The sequence below is a fragment of the Diceros bicornis genome, chromosome 18 (assembly GCF_020826845.1).
Source record: "Diceros bicornis minor isolate mBicDic1 chromosome 18, mDicBic1.mat.cur, whole genome shotgun sequence".
Taxonomy (NCBI): domain Eukaryota; kingdom Metazoa; phylum Chordata; class Mammalia; order Perissodactyla; family Rhinocerotidae; genus Diceros; species Diceros bicornis.
The window spans coordinates 42,658,557-42,686,553 of NC_080757.1; the positions used below are offsets into that span (position 1 = coordinate 42,658,557).

Genomic DNA, 27,997 nt, shown 5'->3' on the forward strand with positions numbered 1-27,997 from the left:
GGCGGCATCCCAGATAAAGTAGAGGAAGATAGGCACGGATGTTGTGTTAGCCCAGGGCCAGTCTTCCTCAGCAAAAAAAAAAAAAAGGATTGGCGGGTGTTAGCTCAGGGCTGATCTTCCTCACAAAAAAAATAAAATAAAGTATATCCTAATTGTAACCACCAGCTCCTCTTTCCATTCCCTCTGTCAGGCCCCTGGTCTGTCTGCCTGGCATCCACTGCCCCCACCACCACTCCCACCCCATCCCCCAATCCATTCCTTATCGTCCAAGAGCCCAGCTGGGATCAGGCCACTCTGCTCCTCAAAATCCTGCAGTGGCTCCCTGGGTCTCCTTAACCCGCACCCACACCACTGGCCTCAACCTCCCCTCGGCTTTGCCCTTCCCCTCCGCTTTCCCCGCCGCACCGCACTAACAGTCAAGTCAACGAACACTGGTACTTGCCCTGGCGGTTCTCAGTCTGAACCGCAGCAACAACCGTAAGGTAGGGAGGAAAGCGAGCTTTCTCCCTGAGAAGGACCCCTACAGTGGGAGTGAAAGTCCTGCTCCAAGCCCGCCCCAGCCCAGTCTATGAGGAGGGGACTCGAACCTGCATGTTCTGACCCCAGATCAAGGCAAGGACTGTGTCCTATCCCAGCGTCCACTCGCCCCACACTCTGACCTCTACACGGGGGGCGCTCCATTAACGTGTTCCCAGTGAGGATGCCCGAGTCCCCTCCTCCCACCTTTGCCCCAAATAAAACCTCCTACTCCCCTCAACGCCTTTGCCCCGACTCCCCCTTTAGGCTGCACCCTCACTCCCCCACCCGCAGGCTGAGTTTTCATGGGAGAGGGTTGGGGTATCCGGATCCGAGAGAGGCGCGCGAAGGTGGGGTGGCTCTGGCAGGGCGTTGCTTGGGGGTAGGGGGTGGCCAGAGCCAGGGAGGATGGGCAGTAAGCCAGGGCACGAGGGGACCAGGAGTCGACCCCCAGATCCACTGCCCAAGGCCCGTTCCCACTCGCCCCCGGCGCAGATCACTTTATTTCGCAGATTTTAGCGCTGCAGACAGATCCGGACGCGGCCAGTCGGGGACTCACCCGGACCTGGTACCGTGTGGCCGGTCAGGCATCGTCCCCTAGTGGCAATAATGTGTAATTACAACCTGCAGGCTCACAGTGGAATCCGCGTCCTTACCCACCGCGGACAGGACCGGTAGTTTGGGGTGTGAACCTGTGCCCTGAGTTCCCTGAGTCCAGGAGGCTGACTATTCATCCTTAGGACAGTTTCCTGAGCCCTGGTACCCCACAATCCCTTACCTACACATTAACCTCACCTTGGGACATGCATATATTTCAATGAGCCATATGAAATTTGCTTTAGTTGACAATTTTTAACATAAAAACACACTAAAGCATACAAAAGCCACAAATGAACTCTTCCCCACACCTCACCCTCACACACACAGACACACAACACCTCTACGCGCTCCTCCCTCCTCTAGGGAGTACATAGATGGATATCCTTCAGGGAGCTTTCAGCCAAGGGACACAGAAGTACCACCTAGCTCTATACGACCTCAACTGTGCGTCCCACACACACTCCAACCCCGTGACCTTAACTGTGAGTCCCACACATGCCCCAAGCCCCGCACAGCCATAAATATTGACACGGGACAGGACACTCCTCAGTCCAGCTCCGCCCCAGCATCTTCACCTCTCCCTCTCCACCTCCACCTTGGCCTCAAACTCACTACGGACATCCCCATATGGAAAGGCCACCTCTCTTGACCTCTAGGGACCAGTCCACATCTCTTTTCCACTACTTTTTGGACTTTAATGCACATAGAATCCCCTGGGGATTTCGTTAAAATGCAGATTCTCATTCAGTAGGCCTCGAGTGGGCCCGCAATTCTGCATTTCTGACCAGCTCCCAGGGATGCCATGGACCACTCTTTGAGTAATGACACTCTGCTTTCTCCAGCCACAGTGTCCCCACGGGTTCCATGCTATGGTCTCATCCCAGGCCTCTTCCCAACCCTCTGCCACCTGGCTTCCCCATCCTAGCTCCCCACTGCCCCAGTGAAATGGAAAAGTCCCTGATGAGTGAAGCCAATGGCCTTTTCTCAGGCTTTGAGGTATCTACACTGTGGGCTGCCCCTTCCTTTTTGAAGCATCTCCACCTGTGGATTCTGAGTGACTCCTGGTGGGCCTCCTACACTCGGCCCCTCCAACCTCTCCGTTGTGGGCTCTTCTCTCTAGAGCCCCTCCCTGGCAGCTCATGCCTGCGCTCAGGGGCTTCGTCTACCACCTCTCCAGGGCCTCTCCATCCTGAACTCTCTCCTGAGCTCCAGGCCCCTCTTCTAGTTGTCTGCAGGAAGCTCTACCTGTGCCCTGAAAGCACCCTACCTCCACCTGTCTAAAACCAGCCTCCTAGGATTTCTGTAATAACAGTAACGTCTACTTCATGGTGTTATCGTGAGAATTAAATAGGTTAATACATATCACGCGCTTGGAACAGTACCTGAGGAAGGGTTTGCTATTACTATCTTCAAGACAGTAGCCTTTCCTAAGTGCCCCTGATCACCAGAGATTGTAAACTGAAGAAAGACCCTTCCTATCATAGGGTTGTGGACAAATTCTTCTCTCTCTCTCTCTCTCTCTCTCTCTCTCTCTGTTTTCTTCTAATCATCTCAGACAGAAGGTCTCTATCAGATGCTAACCTATCTCCGACATCTCTTACACGGCTGATAATCTCTTCCCTTTAGGAAACTCCAGGGCAGCATCCTGAGAGTAGGGAGCCCCCTGCTGGACAAGAGGCTCATGGCATGCTCAGAACTGAAAATCGTACCGAAGACTTCTTCCTCCACTTTGAACCATGTATCTGTGTGGCATTTACTATTTCACCTATTTATGCCTTGGAAGAAAACTATACCTGGAAGAAGCAAACTAGCTTTTGTTGAGTTTTTACATTATGTAAGATTGGGAACTTTCACATTTGGGAATTCATTGAATCTTTTTTATTTTGAAGATGTCCAAACGTACATAAAGGTCCAGAGAGAATGTAATGAATCCTCTGCACCCATCATCAACAAGTGTCAACAATTATCAACTCCTAACTCACGGCCAGTCTTGTTGCATCTGTTCCTCCACCCCCTTTCTCCAGTCCAGGGTTATGCTGAAGCAAATTCAAGGCTTCTTATCATTTCATCTATAAATATTCAGTATATATACTAAAAGATATGGAATATTTATAAAAACATGGACAATCATTATCGCACCTGAACTTTGAGTAGATCAAATATCCTTTGTGCTCAAATTTCCCCAATTGTCTAATTTTTTATGGTTTGTTTGAATCAGAATCCAAATAAGGATTAAAAGAGACTTTAAAAATACATCTTTCAGGACCGGCCCTGTGGTGTAGCGGTTAAGTGCAGGTGCTCTGCTGCATCCGCCCGGGTTCGGATCCCAGGCGCGCACTGAGGCACCGCTTGTCAAGCCATGCTGTGGCGGCGTCCCATGTAAAGTGGAGGAAAATGGGCACGGATGTTAGCCCAGGGCTGATCTTCCTCAGTAAAAAAGAGGAGGATGGTGACAGATGTTAGCTCAGGGCTAATCTTCCTCACAAAAAAAATAATAATAAAAATACATCTTTTAATCTGTATGCTCATCCTTCCCTCTCCTACTCTTTTCCTTGCAATTTATTTGTTGAAGAAACCAGGTTGTTTGTCTTATAAGGTTTCTGTGGTCTGTGGTCTAGATTTTGCTGATTGCGCGCCCACAGAGAAATTTTCCTCTTCACCACAAGGCAATGAGATTAAGTTTTATTCTCTTTCCTCTGTTTTACAGGGAGAAAACTGAGGCTTGGAGAAGTTAAATGCCCTGCCCTAACCTTGCAGCCCAGGAAGTGGTAGAGCCCAGGCCTCCCGACTTCCAGCCAGGAAAAATAGGACTGCATCCTCAGAGCACCCAGTTCAATGCCTAGCACGTAGTGCTCAAAAAAGCTGTGGGGTTTTTTCTCAAAAAAGACACCATTCTGGCATGTGAATGAGTGTGGCCGTGTGCCTCTGCATGTGGAGAGATGGGTATGGTCTCGAGGGGGTGTGTCTGCTTCTAACTCTGTATGTTTTGTGTGTGTGTGTGTGTACATGAGTCTGTGTACATTTGTCCCTGTAGTTGTCAGTGACTATAGCTGGGTGTATATTTGTGTGTTCTCGGTATCTTTCCATGCATGTATGTGTGTTCCTATGTATGACACAGTCGCTGAGAGAGCCTCTGTAAACACACACAATTCTGTGCGCAAACGTATGTCTGAGTGGACCTGTGCCTCTGTGCACCTGTGTGTCTACACACGTGTATCTGTATGTTACATGAAAGTCTGTGTGACTATGGATGGTGTGGGTCTCAACGTTGTGTGCTCTGTGTATCTCTGTGCACCTGGGTATCTGTGCGCATCTCAGTGGATGGGGTGGGTCTCTACATTTGTGTACTCTGTGTATCTGTGTGTGTTTCCCTTCAGGTGCTGTGATTGGGACTGTCAGCTGTCAGCCCTGGCTGCTCACCTGCTCAGCTTGCTGTCACCTCCGTGCCCACCTATACTGAGTGGCAGCCAAGGAGGGCTCTAATGGGAGGGACAGGCTTGGCCCTTCCAATCAGCTCTGCTCAGGGCTGAGGGCCCTGTTGAGGGGAGGTGCCTGGAGGGGTTGGAAGGTTGTGTCTGCACCTGCATCGTCAAGACCCAAGGCCTGGTGAAAAGCCAGGAGCTCAATTCTGGACACATTGACAACAGGCTTTGCTCTGAAAAACAAAACAATATCCAGCTTCAGAAGGGAAAAAAAGAAAATTTGAGCTGGAACCACAGACCAACAATGATCCTGTAGACCTTCAGCTCAGAGGAGTGGGGGGTCAGGTAGGAGTGTTGATCCCAAACACCCACACTCATCTCCTCCAGAAAGCAGAGCCAGTTCCCCAACCAGAGGCTGGCCTTCCCCCAGGGAGAGGCAGTAGGGACACAATGGCCCTAGGGTCACTGGGCTTGGAGTTAATCATCTACTCGGGGTATCCCCGGGCCCCATTGGCTGCCTGGGACACGGCCCTCTGGGCTAAAACCCAAAGAAGCGGGAAGCAGGTCCGCCGCCAGTGTCTGTCCCACCAGCCCGGGATAAATGAGGCTGATGCTGTTGGCTACTGAAATGAGCGGGCTCTCAGGAAACCCCCAGCCTGAGGAGGGATACATCAGCTCTGCCCTCAGGGAGCCCCAGTCTGAAGGGAGAGGCCATCCTTGCCCTCACAAGGGCCCCAAGTTGTCAGAAGGCAGGGGTCAGCCACAGCTGGGGAGAAAGGACCTGGAAGGGCATGCATTTGGGTTGGAAGGAGTGATGAGAGGCCAGGGCAGAGGCAGAGACCAGAGCAGCAACGGCAGGAGAGGCAGAGAAGGGGGAATCCTGAGCCAAGAGGGCCAGGGAGTGTGCGTGCTCTGAGGAGGGGCATGGATGGAGAGACCGGGCAGGGGAAGCACATTTGAGGTTGGGGGCTCTGAGGCCAGAGGGGAGGAAAACGATTATGCCCCCAGGGGCTAGGACCACCTCCTTTGGTGGATTCTGGGAAGTGTATGGGGGAAGGGGGCAGCAGTAAAGAGGGAAGAAAAAGAATACCCTGGAGGTGGCCCCACACTTGTACTCCCCCTACAGGGGGTACAGACCCTCCATGCCATGGCTTCACTCCCTGTTGGAATCCAGGATTTCGAAGTAGGAAAATGGAAAGGTCAATGGAGGAGGTCACAAAGGTCAGCTCCCCCCTCCCCCTGCCAGGAGTCTCCTGCCTGGAACAGCACGTGCACGAGCTGTACCTGAATGCCCAAGTGTTCCTGTGTGCATGTATGTGTTGGCGGGGGATCCTAGGAAGGGGTCAGTGCACTCATCCAGCATCCTCTGGGATACACAGGAGAGAAGCAGCTCAGGCCACTGCTCCCTATTCAGGCGGAGCCCCTAGAGTCCTGGTTTCTAGCAGGGAGGGCAAGGAGGGGGGTGGGCAGCAGGGAGCTGCGCATAAGGAGAAAAGAGCAGGGGTAGGAATTTAGGATACCTAAGATCTGGCCATGATACTAACAAGCTCTGTGACCTCTGCCACGTCACCGCCCCTCTACCGTTGGTTTCGTGCTCTATAACAACAGAGGGCGGGATTCCGTCAGAGCGCACCCCAGTGTAGGGTATGTACAGCTAAGAGCACACGGGTGCTTTTAGGCAGCATACGGATACAGTATTAAGTAACAGTGAATCACATCCTGTGAGAGTTTTCAAGTCCCTTTCAAATATTGCTTAAGAAGATGGATCTGGAGCAGAACTGCTTTGCTTCAAAGACCAGCTCCACTGCTTACAAGCTGAACGACCTTGGCTCGCACATATTTCTGTCTCAATTTCCTCATCTATAAAATGGGTATAATGATAACACCTATTCTGGAGTCATTGTGAGGATTAAATGAGTTGCTATTTGTGAAGTACTTTGCACAGTGCCTGGCATTCTACATGTATCAGCTATTATTCTACCCAGGAGTAAGCCTCACAGGGTGCTAAGGTATCTTTAATATTTGTACTTACTAAACTCTGTCACCAAGAGAGCAGGCACCACTATCTAGCTGGGATTCAATAACATTTTGTTCTTGCTTTATTCTTAAGGCTTTCTTCTATTTATGACCTGTGATACTGGCCTTCTAGTTACAATCGTGACATGGATTAATTTTAAATTTAAAACATTTCAAGAGGGGCCAGCCCAGTGGCGTAGTGGTTAAGCTCGAGCGCTCTGTTCTGGCGGCCCAGGGTTCACAGGTTCGAATCCCTGGCCCAGACGTACACACCGCTCATCAAGCCATGCTGTGGCAGGTGCCCAGCATATACAGTAGAGGAAGATGGGCACAGATGTTACCTCAGGGCCACTCTTCCTCATCAAAAAAACTTTAAAGAAAGACTTTACCACTACTAAGGGGTGATTTGAGGATATGACAGAATTCTTCAAGGTGGTACCCAGTGGCTGGAGTTTGGCAAACTCTGGTAGTCTCATGATTCCGATCTTCTCTGAGCTCAGACTGCAGGACAAAGGCCTCCAGCCCTCCAGTAGGAATGGTACTCCTCTACCCTCCTTCACTCTTCCTCCGCCTCTCCTTCCAGTCTCCTTCCTCAGTCAGGCAGTAACTGCCACCTGCTCTCCCCTCTTGCCCTGGTCATACTCCCCTTTAATTAACCAAGACCCCGCAGACCGCCAACCCCACCCCTGCGTCCCCTGAGCCCTGCCTGGAACTGGCCTTAGCAGCAGATTAAAGACTCCCCGCCACCCTTGATCTAGGTCTCGTGGCCCTCGCTACTGGGTTCCGTCCTCCCAGGGGCGGGGGATCCTGTCGGCCCCACCCTCTGACCCATGGCCTGACCCTCCTCAACCGCTCCCAGAGGCGACTCCGCGCCCCCTGTGCGCGCCCCGCCCCGGCTGGTCCAGCCCGGCCCCGCGGCAGGTTAAGAGCCTCCCCAGAGCCCGCAGCTTCGGACAGATGGTCACTCGTGGGGGGGCGAGCGGGTTTGGTCGGTTGTCATGGCGACAGCGCAGTTGGCCTGGGCCCTACGGGCTACTGCAGGCGGGAGGCTGCGCGGCCCCCGAGGCACTGGGGGAGCCCGGAGGCTGAGCGGCAGCGCGCGGCGGCGGGCGGCCAGGAGCGCCAGCCCGGGGCGCCGGCTCAGCACGGCCTGGGCACCGGCCCAGCCCGCACGAGAGGAGACCGAGGGCGCGGAGAACGACGACCACTCGCCTGCAGCGGAGAAGCCGTCGTGGACGCCACCCCCCGCTCCCCCGGTGCCCCCCGAACCTCCCGGGCCCGCGGCCGGCCGCTCGCTCTTGCAGCGGGACATCCAAGCCTTCTTGAACCAGTGCGGGGCCAGCCTGGGAGAGGCGCGCCACTGGCTCACGCAGTTCCAGACCTGCCACCGCTTCGCTAACAAGCCCTTCGCCGTCGTCGAGGTGAGCGTCGGCCATGTCACAGCGAGGGGATGAGGGTTGTGTGGCGACACGTCGCCAGGCACGGCAGGACGGGCCGCGGACACTGCGCAGCGGAACAGGGAAGGGGCACGACGGAGCCCAGAGGGGTGCCCGGGACTGGGCGAGGCTGCGTGCTCCTCCAAGTCTCGCGCCCAGCCCGGGTGAGGAGCGTAGGGACCCTAACCTGCCGAGTGTGATGCGCTGGAGAAGTACCCCACCATAAGTGCAGTTAGGGGTTCAGATGGCAAGTGGGGAACCTGGACAGGAGCCACCTGCGTCACTCCTCCCCCCAGGGTGTTCTAGAGTCCAAGGTCGCAGGGAGGAGCCGAGGGAGGAACACTAGTGTGAGATAAGGGGATGACAAGACCCAGTGGGGCAAAGGGCGGAGCAGGTAGGCTCCTGTGGCCGGAAATGGGACCTGACAGCTCCTGGACAGGGTAGGGGCCCCCGAGGGCCCGTGTCGCACCTCCTGAGCCTCACTCCTCCGCAGGTGGACGAGGAGGTAATCAAGTGCCCGCCGTCCGCATCCAGCCTGGCCTTCGCCCTGGCCTTCCTGCACCGCATGGACATGAAGCCGCTGGTGGTCCTGGGGCTGCCCGCTCCCACGGCGCCCTCGGGCTGTCTTTCCTTCTGGGAGGCCAAGGCACAGCTTGCCCAGAGCTGCAAGGTGCTGGTGGACGCGCTGCGGCACAACGCCGCCACTGCCGTGCCTTTTTTTGGAGGCGGGTCGGTGCTGGGCGCCGCTGAGCCAGCCCCTCATGCCAGGTTAGTGCTGGCCCTGCAGTCCCCGGCGTCCTGAGAACTCGCTACTGTGCCCGCCCTGCCCCAGCCCGGCGGGCCTGCAGAGAGCCCTCTTGAGCACCACGTCTGGCCCACAGCTATGGCGGCGTTGTCTCGGTGGAGACCGACCTGCTACAGTGGTGCCTGGAGTCGGGCAGCATCCCAATCCTGTGCCCCATCGGGGAGACGGCTGCGCGCCGCTCCGTGCTCCTCGACTCGCTAGAGGTGACCGCGGCGCTGGCCAAGGCACTGCAGCCCACCAAAATCATCTTCCTCAATAACACAGGCGGCCTGCGCGACAGCAGTCACAAGGTGTGTCCCCTCCTTTCGGGCTCCACTCCCCGCGACTCGGGGCCTGGCTGAGCTCCTCTTTTGCGCTCCCTGTACGCCTCCCTGACGGGCCCTAGAGTCACTCTCAAGCCGGGTGGGTCGGGGATGGAGTGTCAGGGAGGGGCTCAGCCTGTGGTGCCCACATCTCAGCCTTCCCTGGCCGAGGAGTCCGGGAGGAAGTAAGGGTAAAGGGGTCAGTGAGGAGGGGTCCCTGGGGCAGGCGCGCAGTCCATGGTCGGCTGTGGGCCGGAGGCTCACCCCTCGCCCCGCACGCAGGTCCTGAGTAACGTGAACCTGCCCGCCGATCTGGACCTGGTGACCAACGCCGAGTGGGTGAGCACCAAAGAACGGCAGCAGATGCGGCTCATCGTGGACGTGCTCAGCCGCCTACCCCACCACTCCTCGGCCGTCATCACCGCCGCCAGCACGCTGCTCACCGAGCTCTTCAGCAACAAGGGTGAGGGCCGGGGCCTGGGTTTGGGGGGACGGGGCGGGAAGGGCGTGAGGGGGCGGTGCTGCGTTCTGGGAGTGAGCACTGGCGCGCCCAGGTGTGGATGAGCAGGAGAAGCGGCTTCCCCGCCAGTAAGGAAGCCGAAGGGGGACGCCACAGCAAAGGCTTCCACCTCGGTCGAAACCTGGTGAGCAAGGAGGTGGATCGGACTGGGCTGGAACTTGGGTGGAACTAGACAGATGGGCGGGACTTGGGGGAGCGGAACAAAGTGGAATGGACAGGGCTAGCAGAGGTGGGCGAGATTTGGATGGGTGGGCGGGACCAGGGGCGGGGAGAGAGGATTTCGGGAGATAGGGGAGGTAGGTGGGACTACATGCGGTGGGCGGAACTTGAGGGACAAACTGCCTGGGAAAAGCGAGTGAAAATCACATACAAATCTACGCAGACTACAGAAAGCCTTTCATTGTGGAGATCTCCCAAAAAGAGTAGTTGTCCCGCCAGCCCCAGTCCTCTCTGGAACCCACCAGGCCGCGCAAACGGAGGAGTGGATGGGACCTGGCTCTCGGGCTAAACTAACCCCTCCTCCTCCATCCCACCCCCAGGGTCCGGGACCCTGTTCAAGAACGTCGAGCGGATGCTGCGAGTGCGCAGCCTGGACAGCCTGGACCAGGGCCGCCTAGTGAACCTGGTCAACGCCAGCTTCGGCAAGAAGCTCCGGGATGACTACTTGGCCTCGCTGCGCCCACGGCTGCACTCTGTCTACTACTCGGAGGGGTGAGCCTGCCGCCCCAGAGAGCAGGGACGGAGGGAAGGAGCCGGGCGGCGCAGGGCCAAGGAGAGGTCCCAGCCTGCCTCTCCCCCGCTGTGCCAGGTACAACGCGGCCGCCATTCTGACCACGGAGCCCGTACTGGGGGGCACCCAGTATCTAGACAAGTTTGTGGTGAGCTCCAGCCGCCAGGGCCAAGGCTCCGGCCAGATGTTGTGGGAGTGCCTGCGGCGGGACCAGCAGACGCTTTTCTGGCGCTCGCGGGTCACCAACCCCATCAATCCGTGGTAGGCCCCGCCCTCCTCCTCCTCTCCAGCTCTTGCCAGCCACGTAACCGGGGTCCAACAGCCAAGAAAGTTGGGCTTCCCCTTCTTTCATTAGCCTTCCTTCCCCACTCAGTGTGGCCCGACAATCCCCAGGGAGCCGGCCACACATGGAGCCTGAGGTTTCCCCAGAGGCAGAGCACTTAACCCCCTCTGCCCTGCTGCGACGGATTCCTTGAAGACACTCCTCACTTGCCGTGCAGTCTGCCTTTCCCAGGGTCCCAAAAAATCCTGACCCTTCAGGCTCTATTCCAGGCCCAGTCGCCAAGCTCTCAGCCCAGGCCTATTGCATCTCCAGCAGAACGCTCCCTCCTCTCATTCCTTCTGCAACTATCCCTTCACCCCCGACTATCCTGCTCTGTGGGCACTAAGAGGTGAACAAGAACCCCTCCACTGGCTGCACAGCCAAAGCAGTGTGGAGAGAGCAAGAAATGTCCTCACTCTAACCTTCCTAGCTGTGTGACTCCGGCAAGTTACCTAATTTCTCTGAGCCTTAGCTGCTTCTCTGTGAAGAGCATAACGACACCAGGCTCTTGGCTCCTGCTTTGAGGGTAAAATCAGATAACCAGCAGCAGGTCCTGCAAGGTGTCTGGCATGTAGTAGGTCCTCAATAAATGAACCAGTGAGTAGCGAGCACTGGCCTTGCCCTAAAAGTCCTGTCGCCCCCTGCCACCAGGTACTTCAAACACAGCGATGGCAGCTTCTCCAACAAGCACTGGATCTTCTTCTGGTTTGGCCTGGCCGATATCCGGGACTCTTATGAGCTGGTCAACCATGCCAAGGGGCTACCGGACTCCTTCTGCAAGCCAGCCTCTGACCCAGGCAGCTGATGCTCACCACTGGCCCTGCAGGCCCTGGGACAGCCAGGGTGGACCAAAAGCCATGCCTGCCAGAGGTGACCCCAGGCAGCCACAGGCTGGACCAGGCTTGTTGGCTGAGTGATCTGCAGAGGAGGCAGCTCCTACTCTACTCTGCCCAGAGGGGTCGCCCAAGTGGGGACAAGCACAGGAAGGAGAAGGGCCTGCCCCAGACCCCTACTTGCTCCAAAGCCACAACCAGGTAGACAGACGGCCTTCAGTTTTCAGTCTAGGGATTTGGGGGGAGGAGGGCTTGCCTTCAAGGGCTCTACTCAGGGCTAACCTTAAGGGTGGGCCAGTTCCTGTGGCCTCTGTGCTATTTTGAGGCTCCTTTTCCCAAAATATCACCCCTGTCTGCCTGATATACTGCCACTCATTTTAATTCCTTTGGGTCTTGCAACTTTTCAGGAGGCCTTGATTAAAACACAAATACTTGTCTGCGAGTCAGCTCACGCTTGAAAAGAAATTAGCAGTGACCCTCTGGGAGCAAGATCTGGAGGGCTGGGGAGCCAGGGGACTCCTAGAGGGGAAGAGAGGAGCTAAATGAGGTGGAGGACCCAGGATGAATGCCACCAACATCTCCCTCATCTGGCTTGTCAGCAGCCCCCAGAGGAGCTCCTTTCCCCCAAAGTTAGGAAACATCCTAGGGCCGGCCCCGTGGCTTAGCGGTTAAGTGCACGCGCTCCGCTGCTGGTGGCCCGGGTTCGGATCCCGGGCGTGCACAGACGCACCGCTTCTCCGGCCATGCTGAGGCCGCGTCCCACATACAGCAACTAGAAGGACGTGCAGCTATGACATACAACTATCTACTGGGGCTTTGGGGAAAAAAATAAATAAATAAATAAAATTATTAGGAAACATCCTCCATTCCACAGACCAGACCGGCAGCAGCCCCAGCTCCCTTTGCAGGCAGGGCTCAGGGCCCAGCGCAGCCCTGGATGTCTTCCCCTAGGCCCCACTGCAGGTTGTGTCTCCGTCTCTGCAGGAGCAGAACACCTCAGACGGGCAGGAGTCCAAAGCCAGAGATTTCACTTGACATTTTTGACCCCCGCAATGTGCTAGGCACTATGCTGGCTGCTTGTGCTCCTTTCTGTCAGGAGGTGCATGGACAAGTAGGGAGAGGGTCAATTAAGAGACTACCATGGGGCTGGCCCCATGGGGTAGCAGTTAAGTGCGTGCGCTCCGCTGCTGGCAGCCCGGGTTCGGATCCTGGGCACACACCGACGCACCGCTTGTCAGGCCATGCTGTGGCAGCATCCCACATAAAATGGAGGAAGATCGGCACGGATGTTAGCTCAGGGCTAGTCTTCCTCAGCAAAAGGAGGAGGATTGGCATGGATGTTAGCTCAGGGCTAGTCTTCCTCAGCAAAAGGAGGAGGATTGGCATGGATGTTAGCTCAGGGCTGATCTTCCTCAAAAAAAAAAAAAAAAATAGAGAGAGACTACCATGGCATACCAGGGGCTGTGATAGAACCAAACCCCAAGAGCAGCCTTATCTTCCCTCAGGGGAGGGGTGGTGTTGAGTATACATGTGGGCATGGGCATTGGACAGACCTGACCTGGAATCCATCTCTGTGGCTGGATTTGCTCTGTGGCTTGAGGCAAACTACTTACCTTCTCTGAGCTTCCATTTTCTCACCTGTAAAATGTAAAATCCTCAGCCTCATAGTGGACATTTAATGTTAGTTCTCTCCCTCTAGTTGCCGTCACCCAAGATTTCTTCAAAAAGAGCTAGCACCAAATAGGGAGGAAAAGACAAGCTACAAGAGGGATTGAGGTGAGAGGTCAAAAGCATATACCACAGGGAGGATTAGGAGATGCTTGAAAAGAGAGCCAAAGGACTGTGGAGACTCTCAGAACAGGGGAAAGATCACAAGAGGACCAAGGTGGGGCTTAACCAGATATGGCCTTTTAAGAAACCCAAGATTAATCCCAGCCAATAGCCAAGTGCCCCATGGGGAGACCAGAGAAGCAAAGCCAAATGTCTATATAAAATGTTTATTTTTGGAGGACTGTGTAGTCTGGTGTCTGGGAAGGACTCACCCCTCCAGGCCAACCATGGAGCTGGAAACAGAAGGCAGGAGGGGGGAAGCTGGCACTGCCTTCCCACCCCTGCACAGCCCAGAGTAGACTGGGGCCTGTTCTGCTCTCAAGGTGGGTGACAGCTAGTGCTGTTTCTGCCCTTGGCATACCCTGAGAACCCACGTGACTTCTGTAGAGCCCAGCCCCTCTGCTCCTCCCGGGCCTCATCCACATGTCAACATGCATACTCACTCTTAGTCTCCGAAAAGCAGAGTCTAGCTGTACCTGCCAGGTTCAAAAGGGATTTTCACATACGCTCACTTCCGGTTCTCGGTCTTCCTTCCTCTGTCTCCCACTCAGTATCCCCACCCTAGCCCAGCCTTATTCCCTTCTCTGGGACAGGCAGACCCAGGGGAGCAGCTGGCCTCAGCTCTCCTCCTAATGAACAGGAACAAAAACCTGTAAGGCATCATCATCAGGGCTCCCACCCCTACAAGGGCCAAGCCCAGGAACTGGGGAAAAGACCTGCCTCGTACCAACACATACATACACACAAAGAAAATATCAAACAAACAGAACAAAAAGCATAAATAAACATAACTGGGCCAGCAAGGAGGAAGGTAAGGTGGCCCTCAGTGGCTCCCTGCACCCATCTCAGCCTCTTGCCATGCAACTCAGCCATCAGTGGCCAGGATGACGGCGGCTCCAAAGATGCCCACACTCTCTCCAAGGAGCTTCATCTGGTTCCAGAACTCAACGCGCCGCGTGTTGTGCCAGTAGGCAACATTGCCGTCAATGAGCAGCATGACCGGGGGCAGCAGTACAGCCAGGATCTGGGCAGCCAGGGTCACATAGTAACCTGACAGGAAGGCCAGGGCCAGGACGCCATACAGCACGAAAAACAGCTGGATCATCAGCTCTCCTCCTGGAAGATGGTTCAGATACGCCAGCCGGTCCTCCTTGCTGTGCTGCAGCGAGTAGGCCTAGAGACACACCATCCTCTAAGACTCTCCCGCAGGCTGAGGAGCCTGTCTGGAGCTCCTCACCCTGGGCACTCAGAAGGGAGGAAGTGTGTCTCCAGTCAGACTGGGACACTTACCTCTGAATACAGAGCTCTGCACGTTGGATATGGTGCCAAATAACTAAGATGAGGCCAAATAGCCTGGGGCCTGTTCGTGTCCTCCTCCACACTGGCCTCCCCTAGCACAAGGGAGGACCATAATTGGCTACCCTAGGGAGACCCCATCAGCTCTAAGTGCCAGAGTCCCAGCTGTGGCCTGAACTCTCCTCTGTCTCCTCTCCCAGTCCTCTGGGAGCTGGAGCCATGAGAGGACCAGTCCATCTTGTTCTCCTGGCTCTCAGGCTTCGGACTGAATGGTCAATCCAAACTCTTCTCTCCCTGGTGGCAATAATGTTGGAAGAAGAGCCTCTCGGCCAGGTCTCAGGTACTTGGAGGGGCCATGAGGCCCAGGAGCTGGCAGGGGCAGTTCCCAGGAGCCAAGCCATCAGGAACTACATGCAAAGCCTTGTTCTGCCCACTTCCCTGGGTTCTGTCAGGCATGCACTGACATTTCACTCCCGGTTAAGCACCTCCGGCCAACAGTCCCCCAACCTACCACACAGATGAGGTAGATGCCCAAGAAGACTTGGCCGGTGGACTGGAGGGAACGGCTGCGGGGTTTCCGTCGGTACAGCTCCCCAGCACCGCTGGCCAGCACAAGAAAGCCGCCGATGATGGCAACTGTGCGCGAGTACATACGGACCTAGGCCAAGCGAGGGGACCCCAGTCAAGAACTACAGCCACCACATTTCTCCTGAATGCCCAGAGCACAAAACTGCCCATCTCTACACATCCCATTCCATCTGATGAACACTCTCACCATTCCAAGTGTGGTGGGCAGGGACAGCAGAGATAGATAATTCTTTTTTTCAGAAGTGAAAACTGAGGCACAGAGGAGGTAATAAAATTGTCCAAGGTCCTACAGAAAGTAAGTGGCACGGCCGGCCCCGTGGCTTAGCAGTTAAGTGCGCGCGCTCTGCTGCTGGCGGCCCGGGTTCGGATACCGGGCGCGCACCGACGCACCACTTCTCCCGCCATGCTGAGGCCACGTCCCACATACAGCAACTAGAAGGATGTGCAACTACGACATACAGCTATCTACTGGGGCTTTGGGGGAAAGGAAAGAAGGAAGGAAGGGAAGGGGAAGGAAGGGGAAGGGAGGAAGGGGAAGGGAGGAAGGAAGAAAGGGAGGGAGGGGGAAAGAGAGAGAGAGAGAAAGAGAGAAAAGGAAGGAAGGGAGGGAGGGAAGAGAGAAAGAAGGGAGGGAGGGAGGGAGGGAGGAAGGAAGGAAGGAAGGGAGGGAGGGAGGGAGGGAAAGTGGCAGAACCCAGATACCAAGTGTTGCCCCCCAGGTCTGGAGACTCAACCCGAATGTTCTTTCTGCTATATAGTATAGAGTCTGTTCCACAAAAAAAACCCATTGATCTCACTGCCCTGTAGCAGTTCACACATCTGCCTCCCCTACTGGACTGACAGTCCATTCCTTGTGGGTAGTGCCTTTGTCAGGCTTGTCTCCAAGCCTGCAGTGCCTGGCACAGGTTCTGGCATTAGAGGCTTAAATGCTGCAGTAGGGTTAATTAAATTTCATAAAATCACACAGTTACACCAGGTACTCTCCAAGGTCCCTTTTGCCGTATGAGTCTGAGATTACTAAACTAATGGTTTAAAGCGTTCTGGGAACCAGGTAACCTGGTTCTGGTCCCACCTGTAATGCTAATTGTTCTATGACTTTGGGAAAATTTGTTCCCCATCTCTGGACCTCAGTTTCCACACTCTGAAAGGAAGGCTTGTGTGGTCTCTAAGGCCCTTCCATTCTTGCAGTCTGTAAAAATCTCCACACGGCTGGAAGTTCCGCCTTTCCAGGCTTCGCACTGTGCACCTGGCTAGCACCATGCATTGCCCAACTGCTCCGGGCCTTGGCCTCGGGCTCCCCATCACCCTAGCGAAGTCCCGCCTAGGGCCGAGGCGCTCACCTTCAGCCAGTCCCCGTAGTGGACGTAGCCCCCGACGTAGGCGGCGTAGGTGCTAATGGCCAGCTGGAGTGCGGCCCCCAGCGCGAACCAGCGCCGCTTTACTCCAAACGACATGAAGCTAGCGCACAGCACGGCCGCCCCCATGTCGAAGTACAGGTAGGGCACTGGGATGTCGGGCTTCCTGCGAGCCGGGAGCGGGGAAGCAACGGGGACAGCATGAAGGGGGCAGAAGAGCCTTGAGACCCGTTGAGTTCCCGCAAGCTCCACTGCTCCTCCAAACCCGACCCCCCTCTCATGGCCAGGACCCCCGCACTATGCTCGATGCCCACCCTGCTCCGGACCAGAGACCCTCACAAGTCCAAGGGTCCCAACTTCTGGGCCCCAACTTCTTTCCCACCTCACCGCACCCCGGTTCCTGGGACAAGCCGTACCACCCCCCACCGCGTTCGGCGGCGGCGTGGGCCCGCTCACCGGCGCGCCTCGGCCCTCTCTGCGTACAGCATGAGCTGGCTGAAGCAGCCCCAGAAGGGACAGCGTGTGAGCAACACCGAACCCAACTGCATGATCAGCTGCAGCATCCACCGTCGCGAACCCATCTTCGACGCCATCTTTACGAAGGGCAGTCCGCTGCAGCCTCACCCCCGTCAGGGAGGCCGGCGCCGGGATGCGACACGTAACTTCCGGGTCTCGCGGAGTTTTTCCCCGCTTCCGTCAGGAAACAACGCTTTCGCTCTCCAGTTCTGGACCGAAGAAGGTATTCTAGTTTCGGAGTTCAGCCTTTCCCTCTCCCCATGGAGTCTGAGGGCCCCCTCCTTGTAGCTGCAAAATTGAAAACCAGACTAGAGGAAGAAACAGTGGGGTCAGGACCTCGGAAACCCGGGACCGTAACTTGATGTAATGAAGCCAACTAGTCTTTGAATGCAGCTAGACCTGGGATCCAATCCTAACTCCAACCCTAACTGTGACTTTGGGCATATTGCCTACACTTTCCAAGACTCATCTGTGAAATGAGGATGACATCTACCTCACAGGGTTGTTTTGAAGTTCAAATGTGACAGTGTTCGTCCTAGCACATAGTAGGGGTTCAATAAATGGTACACACACACACACACCCGAGAAAATCCTTCTGCTTCTGCTTAAGTTCAAAGTAAGGGGTTCTCCTAGCTGTCACCTATAGAAGTTTGGTCTTTTTCGGTTTCTTTTTTTTTAATTCCCCACCCCCACCCCAAAGCCCCAGTAGATAGTTGTATGTCATAGTTGCACATCCTTCTAGTTGCTGTATGTGGGACACGGCCTCAGCATGGCCGGAGAAGTGGTGCATCAGTGTGCACCCGGGATCCGAACCCCGGCTGCCAGCGCTGCACGCACTTAACCGCTAAGCCATGGGGCCGGCCCGAGAAGTTTGGTCTTGATCTGCCTTTCTTCTGTCCCCTGAGAGAGATCTGACGTGGACATACGGGACATCTCAAATCAGTCCATTTTCTCCAGCTCCAATGCTCCCACTCTAAGCCCAAACTACCATCTTTTGCCAGTTTAACTGTAGTAGGCTTCCAACTAGTCTTCCCTGCTTTTCCTTTGGCCTTCTCATTTGTTCTCAGTTCCCTTATTTCATGTTCTCTTAACCATCAGGTACCCTTCCTTTGAATCACTTAGCACGTTGGCAATTATATATTTGTGATTCTTTTGTTAATGACTAGATTAACATTAGATGGTGAGCTCCATGAGGGCAAGGACAGTGTCTGGTGTCTGGTTACTATATATCCTCAGGGCCTAGTATACAGGATGCATTCAGGAAATATGTGCTGAACAGATAAATAAAGGGAAGGTGTTGCCACTATGTCTCGTTCATAGCAGGTACTCAGTAATTATTTGTTGAATAAATAAATGGGCAAAAGTTCTGGACACTCTGGGATTGCCACCACAAAGCCACCCCCACCTATCTTCCTGCACCCACCCAGCAACACACAAATTGATAGTCCAGTATTGAAGTTAAGACTCTACAAGCACTCTCCTAGGCCATTTAATTCAGGTCTGTTTGCAGTTCCCTGGAGAGGGGAGAGGGGGCTCATGTCCAAACAACATTTCTGACAATGTGAATTAAAAATTTCCAATTAGGGCCAGCCCGGTGGCTTAGCGGTTAAGTGCACGGCGCTCCGCTACTGGTGGCCCCGGGTTCGGATCCCGGGCGCGCACCGACGCACTGCTTCTCCGGCCATGCTGAGGCGGTGTCCCACATACAGCAAGTAGAAGAATGTGCAAGTATGACATACAACTATCTACTGGGGCTTTAGGGGAAAAAAAAGGAGGAGGATTGGCAATAGATGTTAGCTCAGAGCCGGTCTTCCTCAGCAAAAAGAGGAGGATTAGCACAAATGTTAGCTCAGGGCTGATCTCCCTCACACACACAAAAATTTCCAATCAGCCAATGAAAGCTGACGACAAAACACCTTTGCACATCTGATTTTTTACAAAGTCATTAGGATAAAGTCTGTGTATATCAGAAAGAATGTGAGAGAGGGATATATCCATGCAAAAAACTAGGGAATGGGATTGTGTAGGTGTATGGGGGGGCAGGGATCTTCAGGCAAGGGGAATGAGAAAAAGCCTGGGTTAAAGGTCATTTTGCCTACCTCCTTCACCCACCAGTGACAATCACATACAGTAAGTTTTCTTCACCATAATACAGGTACATGGTACAGAATTAACTTTCATTTGGTTTTATTTTTCCAATCTCCTCACCCATCCCCAATTCAAATGGGACAAGATACACAGCCCTCAGGAAGGAGCTACGGTGTTGAGGACCGGAACTGGGATCGTGTATGTCCGTAAAATAGTTCTAGGTGACTACCCGGATTGTGCCCACAGGAACAATACCCCTACCCCACCCCACCTCCACCGTAACTTTAGCAACCAGCTTCTGATCAAGTCCCTAACAGCAGAGGCCAGGGACATGCGTGAAGAGGAGGAAGACTAGGAGTAAGGAAGCTTTCCCCAGTACACATCCCACCCCAATTCTCTCTGCTCTTCAGTCTCTGCCTTCTACTGCCCTCTTCACCAGCGGGGTGTTGAGAAGGACTAGGGGCCAAATCCTTCTTTTTAGGGCCAGTAAAGAAAAGATAATGGCATTGTGCTTGGTCAGAGGTAGGAGATAGGTGAGGTTGGGGGTGTCCTACGCCCTGAGAGATGAACATAGATATTTGTCCCTCCTCCCCACTCCTCGCACTCCTGCCTCAGCAAACTGAGCCCCAAAAACTTCTGAGAACATCCTTTTTCCTCTCCCACAGCTCCATCTGCTCTCCATCCTCCAGCTGCTTCAACTTCCCTCTGCAGCACCCCTTACCTCTCCAGAGGGCTCCCTTGCTATCCAGCTCCTCTGGGGTCCTACTTATGCTTCTGCTAAGCCACCACGACAGCCACAGTAACCAGGATGGTGCCCGTGATACCCAGCATGGTAGCCGTCCCAGCCAGGCAGAGCCAGGCCTCCACACTGCTCAGCAACAGCCCCGCCAGCCGCCCATGTTGGCCACGTTGGCCAAATGCAAGTGCCACAGGTGGTCTAGCTTCCTGAAGGCCCGCTGCAGGTCACAGTTGCGTACCCAAGGGTTATTGGCCAGCAGCAGCCATGTGCCTGCTGTCCAGATGACGGCCAGTTGACCTAGAGGTGCTGTAGCCGGTTGCCTACAACAGAGAGGAGGCCCAGCACCTGCAGGGCTGCAAAGGCCTCAGCCTCTAGCTCACTGACGTCATTCCCAGCCAGAGAGGACCTCCAGGCCTGGCATGGTGGCCAGGGCCGTGCCCCTGACTCTCTGCGGCCAGTTCCCAGCCAGCCAGAGCCAGCATAGGCAGAAGAGATTCCCAAGCCTGGCTGTGCCTAGCTCAGGCAGCTGGTTGTGGCTCACATCGAGCTGCTCCAGGTTCCCAGGCCCCACAGGCTGCAGGGGTCCAAAGTGGCAAGCAGGTTGAGAGAGAGGTCCAGGCAGACCAGAGAGCCCAGTGTGGCCAAGAAATCCAGGGGTAGCTGGTTGTGGCTGAGGTCCAGCTGCTCCAGGAAACCTCTCAGGGCTCCACCAGCCAGATCCCACAGGACACTGTGAGAAAGCAGCAGCACCCACAGTCCCCACAGGCCCTGGAAGGAGCCACCTAGCAGGTGGCTGAGATTACTGTTGCTCAGCTCCAACAGCCAGACTCTGTCAGGAAGCCTGGGAGGGAGGCTGAGCAGGCGAAGAGCCCCACAGTCCACCACACTGCCCGTGGCTGGGCAGGTGCATGGTGGTGGGCATGCTCCCGCCAGATTCCAGAACAAGGCCGATGCCACCATTGTGGCCATGGCCACTGTGAGGAAGGAGTGGCCGCACCTGCCCTGTCCTTGCCCCATGAGGGGCTGAGGTGATGATGGCATCAGGCACTCATGGATGCTGAGACTTGCATGCCTCACTCCTCCACCCAGGAGTCTGGGGAAGCCTGGTGATACTAGAGGAGAAAAATAAAACCAGACACCATTCAGGGGTCTCACTATTTGCTGCATGCCCCAACATGGTCTCAAAGACACCTTCCCTCCATCCCCCACGGTTTTACTTGCCACCTCGGCTTCTGGCAAGAGCCATCTCAGCCCGAGACCCCAGCATCCTGATCCCTCACCCCTGGCCACCTCTCATTTCCTTATTCCTACAAGGACGAAAAGTAATCAAGGCTTTTTCAATCATCTGGATCCCTTCTTTACTACCACTCCACACCTCACCTCACTTACTTCCCACAGAGTCCCAGGAGAAACTTTGCTTTCCCTGCAGGACAAAGCCCTGACTAGATCCTGGCCTAATCTGGCCATTGAGGTCAGTGCCTCAGGCCACAGAAGCCCAATACAGGCACTCACCTCTATTCCTGGCACCACCTGCTGAATGCAGCCCCAGGCCAGGAGTGGCAGTGGAAAGAATCTCAGCTCTAGTTACCTGGCCTCCTGCCAGAGCCCCACCCCCAAAAGCAGTAGAGAGACCAGCTATCAGGAAAGCCATAGCCCTGAGGGTGGGGATAGGGGACAGGTTGAGGAAATCTCCAAGGCTTTGTGGCCTTATATCCAGGTGAGCAGGACCCTGCCCTGCCTTTCTAAGAACAAGTACCCCACCACCACCATCCTATCATCTCTTTCTCCCTTCTGAAGCCGCACGCTCCGCTCTCTCTCGTCAGAATGGCAGCTTGAGGCCCCTTGGAGCCTGCCCTAAGTCAGGAAGGAGCCAGGTGTCTCCTCTCTCATTCTATACTGCCTGCCTAAGAAATCTGCCATCATCTATAATTCACCCAGGTCTTGTCTGGACAAAAAGAAAGGGAATGCTGTTTTTTTTTTGGAGAAAGATTGGCCCTGAGCTAACATCTGTTGCCAATCTTCCTCTTTTTTCTTCTCCTTTTTTCTCCCCATAACCCCAGTAGATAGTTGTACGTCATAGTTGTACATCCTTCTAGTTGCTCCATGTGGGATGCCACCTCAGCATGCCTTCATGAGCGGTGCGTGCGAGGATCCAAACCGGTGAACCCTGGGCCACCGAAGTGGAGCTCGCAAACTTAACTGCTACACCACCGGGCTGGCCCCTTGGGAATACTCTGTCTTGTTCTCACTAGACCAAAGGTCAAAATACTCCACTCCGGCCCCAAGGAGTGCCCAGCATGTCCTTCTGAAAGACAGAGGGGTTTGGGGCCAGCGTGTCTGTACCCAGGGCTTCTGCCTTGCCCTAGGAAGCCAAACAAGTTACCTTCTCTCTAGGTTCCAGAGTGTGCTCACCAGCCTCGCCTAGCAAACTCTTAAGAGAATAATAATGGCCATATGGAAGAGATGGTTACCAAGGGCCAGGCAGCTCATTAAAGGCTTCATTTAATCCTCAACTGAGATACTCATTTTAGAGATGAGGAAAGTGATGCTTGGAAAAGCTCAGTAAGATGCCAAGTCACACTGCTAATTAGTGGCAGAGGTGAAATGTGACACAACTCAGGGCTGTCTGAATCCAATCATGCTCCTAACCACTAAAGGAGGGCCTAACCTCCTGCCCGCCCCCCCAGACTGGGCCACTGCCCCCATGCCAGCCAAACACCCCTCTAAGAAGTCAAGGTTGGGCAGGCTCCGTGGCTTAGCGGTTAAGTGCGTGCGCTCCGCTGCTGGCAGCCCAGGTTCGGATCCCGGGCGTGCACCGAAGCACCGCTTCTCCGGCCATGCTGAGGCCGCGTCCCACATACAGCAACTAGAAGGATGTGCAACCATGACATACAACTATCTACTGGGGCTTTGGGGGAAAAAATAAATAGATAAAATTATAAAAAAAAAAAAAAAAAGTCGTCGTCAAGGTCTACAGGTGAGTAACACAGATTATCCCCAGAATGAGAAAAGCAGCTGCGCTACCACCAACCCTAGGATATGAGTCTGAGCCTTTGGTTGGTCAGACTTGAGCCCCTTTGAATTAATTCGAGTGATCTGGCTAAGCAAATTATACTGGAAAAACTTGAGGAACCATCATCAATAATCTTAGAGAAAACATTACAAACAGAAGGGCGCCAGAGACTTGAGCTCAGCAAAGGTCCAATTTTCAAAAGTTAGACAAGTGTAACAAAACTCAAAAAGGTTTCATTGAACATGCTGACCAGTTACCTAAAAGAGGATGACCACTAGGTGCCCACATGAGGTCACTAAAAGTAAATTATACTCAAACAAGTTTATTTCCTTTTTTGATAGGGTTACTAGAAGGCTATCATAGACAAACATCTGAGTCTATTAAAGTCTCTCATGATATCCCTTTGGATAAGATGAAAACACAGAAGACAATTTTAAAAAGTTGGAACACAACACTGGGATGGATAACTAGTATACCGGATTATAGAATTAAGATTTTTAAAAAGTTCTTAATAGGTTGAAATAGTTGGCTAAAAATAAGCCATTTCACTGGGGAAGACAAGACAGCTCCCAGTAACATCTGCCGATTCAGCAACTCCTGTGCCCCTCACCCAAGGGCTGCCAGGAAGAAGAAATATCCTAAAGAGCAGGGACTAGCATGCAGGAGACCTGAGCTCTAGCCTCAGTTTTAGAAATGAGCTGTGGCTTGGAGCACAAAAGGGCAGAGTACAGCTATCACAGGTTGCTTCTCAAAGTAATGAGCTCCCCATCAATAAAAGTGTTCGAGTAGACAGTCTGTCACGGATGCTACAGACAGGATATTTAAACTGGGAGGCTGGACTACTCCATATGAGCTCTACGATCCTTGGCATTTCTAAGTGCTAGGATATCTATGCTGAGCTTCCAATACTACACCTGGGCCACCCCTAGCACTAGAAGCATCCTATATTTGTACACTGTTCACACACTGACTTCTGGAGTTACATGGCTGCATATCCTTCCTATAGTCAGTACATAGGGATGACAGCAAGTGACTTGCAGAAAGGTTAATATGAACAAGAACTGAAGTGTATTTGATGACAGCATGCATCTGTAGGGGTCAAGGGTCCAATACTATAATCACCGCCTTGCAAAAGTCCTCAGCTGAACTCCCTTCTCCCTCCACGGTACAGACCTGACAAACTTCCAACCCTGGTTGTACCCAACTATACACCTTCTGTGTCTGCACCTAAGTCACTCGACATGACTAACGCAAAGTCACACAATGGGCACCTGGTTACACCATAAATCTAGGAGCATGCACCTCTAAAGGGCACTCAGCAATCTTACAGTTATTTCCCTCACGTTTACTGAGCCACCAGACATGAACACTCTCACCCTCACCTCCCTGCCAAATCTACAAACTCGCCTACTACTGTACTGTCTTCTCCTTCCTTCCTCTTTATTATGGACGAAGAGCCCCCTCCTATCGAGGCCAAAACATCCACTGTGGCCATGGATCTCATCCCCTATCTTCTTGGAGTTCACGACAAGGTAACAACTCCTAACCATCAAGCTCCAGCCCAGTCCTCTCCTCTGAACTCCAGGCTCGTTAACCAGCTGCCCACTTGCCATCTGCTCTTCAGTGTTTCTTGGGTAAGACAAAATGGCAAAACAGAACTCTTGATTTTTCCACAAACTTCTTTGTCTTCCATTGTTCGCCATCCAGAGTCTTATTCTTAGTTCCTCTCTTTCCTTCAACACCTTGCCCGCACATCCAATCCATTAGCGAGTCCTATCAGTTCTGAAATTACTTCTGTCACCACCATCTCTTGCCTAGATTACTGCAACAGCCTCTGAACACAACAGTCTTTGTTTCCACTGTTGCTGCCTACCATCAGACTAAATCCCTTAACAGTTCAAATCCCTCTAATGGCTCCCCATTGTGCCAAGAACAGATTCCAGTCCTTACAATGGCTACAAGGCCCTGCATGATCTGGCTCCTGCCTACTTCTCCATCCATCTTGCTCACTAGGCTTCAGTCACGTATCTTCCAGCAGTTCCTAAACATCCAGAGCTCCTGTCAACCTCAACTTGAACACTTGCTGTTCCCTCTATCCGAACACTTGTTGGTTGGCACCTTGTTCTTCAGATTTCAGCTTAAATCACATCTCAGAGGCTATTCTAGAATATTCTCTTCATAATAGTACACATACCTCCCTAGAGTAAGCATACGCAACTACTTTAAGCTAGGAGACAGACCAGAATAAAGGGGGTCAGATTAGGAAAAGAAGCCACTTGTTAGCCCCTCCAATAAAGACTAACACTGCTGAAGGCAGCATCAGGACTAGTCAGGGGAAAGGGAGGAGAGGTTAGTTGAGAAGCCACTAGAAATATGCTATACCCTCACCTCACCTTGCCAGTTCAGGAAGAAATTTAGTTCCACTTGAGACTTTTCAACAAAACTGAAAACGAAAAGGAAAATGGGACAGGGAGGCCAAGTAAGAAGGGAGGCCACAATCTGACCTGCCTTGGTCCCAGCTGCCAAAGTCTACTCTGGAAAAACCTGGGGAAAAGCCCTGTTCCTTCTCAAGCTGGAACCAGGTACACCTTCCGCCTCATCTTCTCCCATGTCCTTTATTGGTCCCTCCTCCTCTTTCCAAACTTGCCTTCAAGCTTTCCTCAAAACCCAGTCAGGCCTGGATCACTTTTCATCTTGGCTCAGGCAATTGATCCAGTTATTAAACTGATTTTCAAAACTCTATCTTTAGTCTTATCTCAACAGCTGGATGCTAGGGAATAATACAAAAATGAGTCAGTCATTATCCTTGCCTTGGAACCTCAAAACTCCCCTTTAGACCACTAAAGATAAACCTAAACAAATAACTAGAATGCAAGTCATACACGCCACATGACATGAGTTTTATAAACAAATTACAGGGATCACCCTCCATTCTAATCGTCAAAAATGGCTTCACAGGTGGCTTTGAAGTAACGCACTGTAGGACAAAATGAGATAGAACACACTAAGGTTGGAAGTAATCTTAGAGATCACCTAGCCCCATACCATTTACAAACATCAATTCTAAGATGTCGACAAATTGTAGAGCGCATTTTGTGGGCTGGGGATAAGGGAACCAGTTGGTCAGTTTCTTTCAACATTATGGAGTACATTGCATTTTCAGAAATGCAAGAGGCCAGGAGAAGTGTCTTAAAATCTAGAGGATATAAAAGATATTAACAATGTTTTGGAGGGAGATAGATGGAAAATGTTTGCCTTATCTTCTAGTTTTCCTGTAATAAACCCATATAAGGCTTTTATAATATAAAAGAATAAACTTGTTTTGAAACCTTATTACCCAGCAGCACAGTTGATTGCCAGTGAACGGCAGCCCAGCAGCACCCCCTTTTTCACCCGTAAGGTACTTCGTGCTGTTAAGTTAAACTTCTGAAGTTTAGGCAGTACATGCTGATGATTTCGTTTCTTTTTCTAGCACCAGCAGCCCCTGGTAGTAATGAAGAAGCAAATCCACCACGTAAACAATGACCATCTTCCAATCCAGATGACAAGTCACACTTCCTAAACTTTTGCCCCCACCACTGTCTCCACCATTCATCCTGTATATTGCAGCTTCTAGCATTATGCATTCTCACCACAGGATCCATCCTATCAACAGGACAGTAGATTCTATCTCTCTGTATGATTGAAAGCCCTCTACTCCTTCCTTTACCAGTATGTCTTTTGAGAGAACAGATTTTTTTTTTTTAAGCAAACTTTTTTGTTTCTTCTTCCCAAAGCCCCAGTACATGGTTGTATATCACAGTTCTAAGTCCTTCTAGTTCTTCTATGTGAGCTGCCGCCACAGCATGGCAACTGACAGACAGGTGGTGCGGTTCTGCGACTGGGAAATGAACCTGGGGCCACAGGGGTGAGAGCATGGAACTTTAACCACTAGACCATCAGGGCTGGCCCAAGAGAACAGATTTTGACACACACATTCTTAGCTTCAAAAATGTCAAGGAACCTTTACCCTGAATCAGGGATTCCCAGGCTGGAGCCCCTGAACTAATATTGAAGTGCTTGAGCAGTTTTCAAATTTTCAAAACACCAAACAGAAATCAGTATGAGCTGCTCAGACTTAAAGACAGTAGACTCAATATCAAGTGAGTGTGGTAAGGCTGTTTATATGATACTGATTGGATGCTCTAAAGAGCAGCAAACCCAAACACGTGTGCAGCAGTGGGGAGGTCATCTGGTACAGAGTGTAGAGGTGTGTGTATATTTGGGCAGGGTGGGGAAGAAGGAGAATGCCTCGAAGCCAAGGAGACATTGCAAAACTACCTGCATGTCTCTCATCAGAGATGCAAGCCCTCTGCACCACAGTCTTCAACAGTTTAATGTTCTTTCAATCTAGGGGGCAATTTCTGCCATTGTCACCAGTCTCCTCTGTGTTCCGTCTAAAGCCTGGCAAACAAAAGTGAGTAGTACACAATGCCAAGTGTTTGGATCGTCACAGAGCAGTATTTAGAGCCCATGAGTGGATAAAGCCTAGGGTTTTGTTTCAGCTCTGCCAACACCTTACAAAATGAGTGGTTTTCAAATTATAATCAAAGAAATTCCTCAGGGACTCCAGAGAAGAGATGGGGGTGATATTTGTGAGAGACGGTGGGCAGGGCTCACCTCCACCCTTGCCCAAATGTTTTACATATTAGTCTCACTTAAAATGCCATCTAAACAAAGACTTCTAAAACAAAGGTGGAGCCTCTACAAATCACCTAATCCAATCTCATCTCTAGATTTAACCATCCCAGGACCCAACTAACATTTATATTAACATTTACAGAATGTCTTCTAAGTATCAGGCATTTTAAATATCTTATTTAACCCTTCACACCAATTCCAGGAGATGGGTTCCTTGTTTACAGTTGTGGAAACTAAGGATTGAACATGTGAAATGACTTAGCACAGTCACGAAGTAAGGAAATGGAGGTGTCAGATTAGAACCCATCTATTTATGTCTCCAAAGCCCTTGTTCTTTCTTCTACACCTCACTGCCTGTCTTTCCCACCATATTAACTCCACCCCTTGAAC

The 27,997-nt window shown here is 52.8% G+C and overlaps 2 protein-coding genes across 2 annotated transcripts; one reads left to right on the top strand and one right to left on the bottom strand.

The window, feature by feature from the left end:
• The first annotated feature begins 7,478 nt into the window (after window positions 1-7,478).
• NAGS (N-acetylglutamate synthase) lies at window positions 7,479-12,937 on the top strand. Its single transcript, XM_058561143.1, has 7 exons — window positions 7,479-7,975; window positions 8,484-8,758; window positions 8,872-9,085; window positions 9,380-9,560; window positions 10,157-10,328; window positions 10,426-10,608; window positions 11,321-12,937. Exons 1-7 carry the CDS (start codon window positions 7,553-7,555, stop codon window positions 11,472-11,474), a joined length of 1,602 nt encoding a protein of 533 aa, XP_058417126.1. The 5' UTR covers window positions 7,479-7,552; the 3' UTR covers window positions 11,475-12,937.
• Window positions 12,938-13,485: 548 nt separating this feature from the next.
• On the bottom strand, window positions 13,486-17,193 carry TMEM101 (transmembrane protein 101). Its single transcript, XM_058561137.1, has 4 exons — window positions 17,028-17,193; window positions 16,557-16,737; window positions 15,140-15,286; window positions 13,486-14,506 (listed from the first exon to the last, which is right to left on the bottom strand). Exons 1-4 carry the CDS (start codon window positions 17,162-17,164, stop codon window positions 14,198-14,200), a joined length of 774 nt encoding a protein of 257 aa, XP_058417120.1. The 5' UTR covers window positions 17,165-17,193; the 3' UTR covers window positions 13,486-14,197.
• Window positions 17,194-27,997: the final 10,804 nt, after the last annotated feature.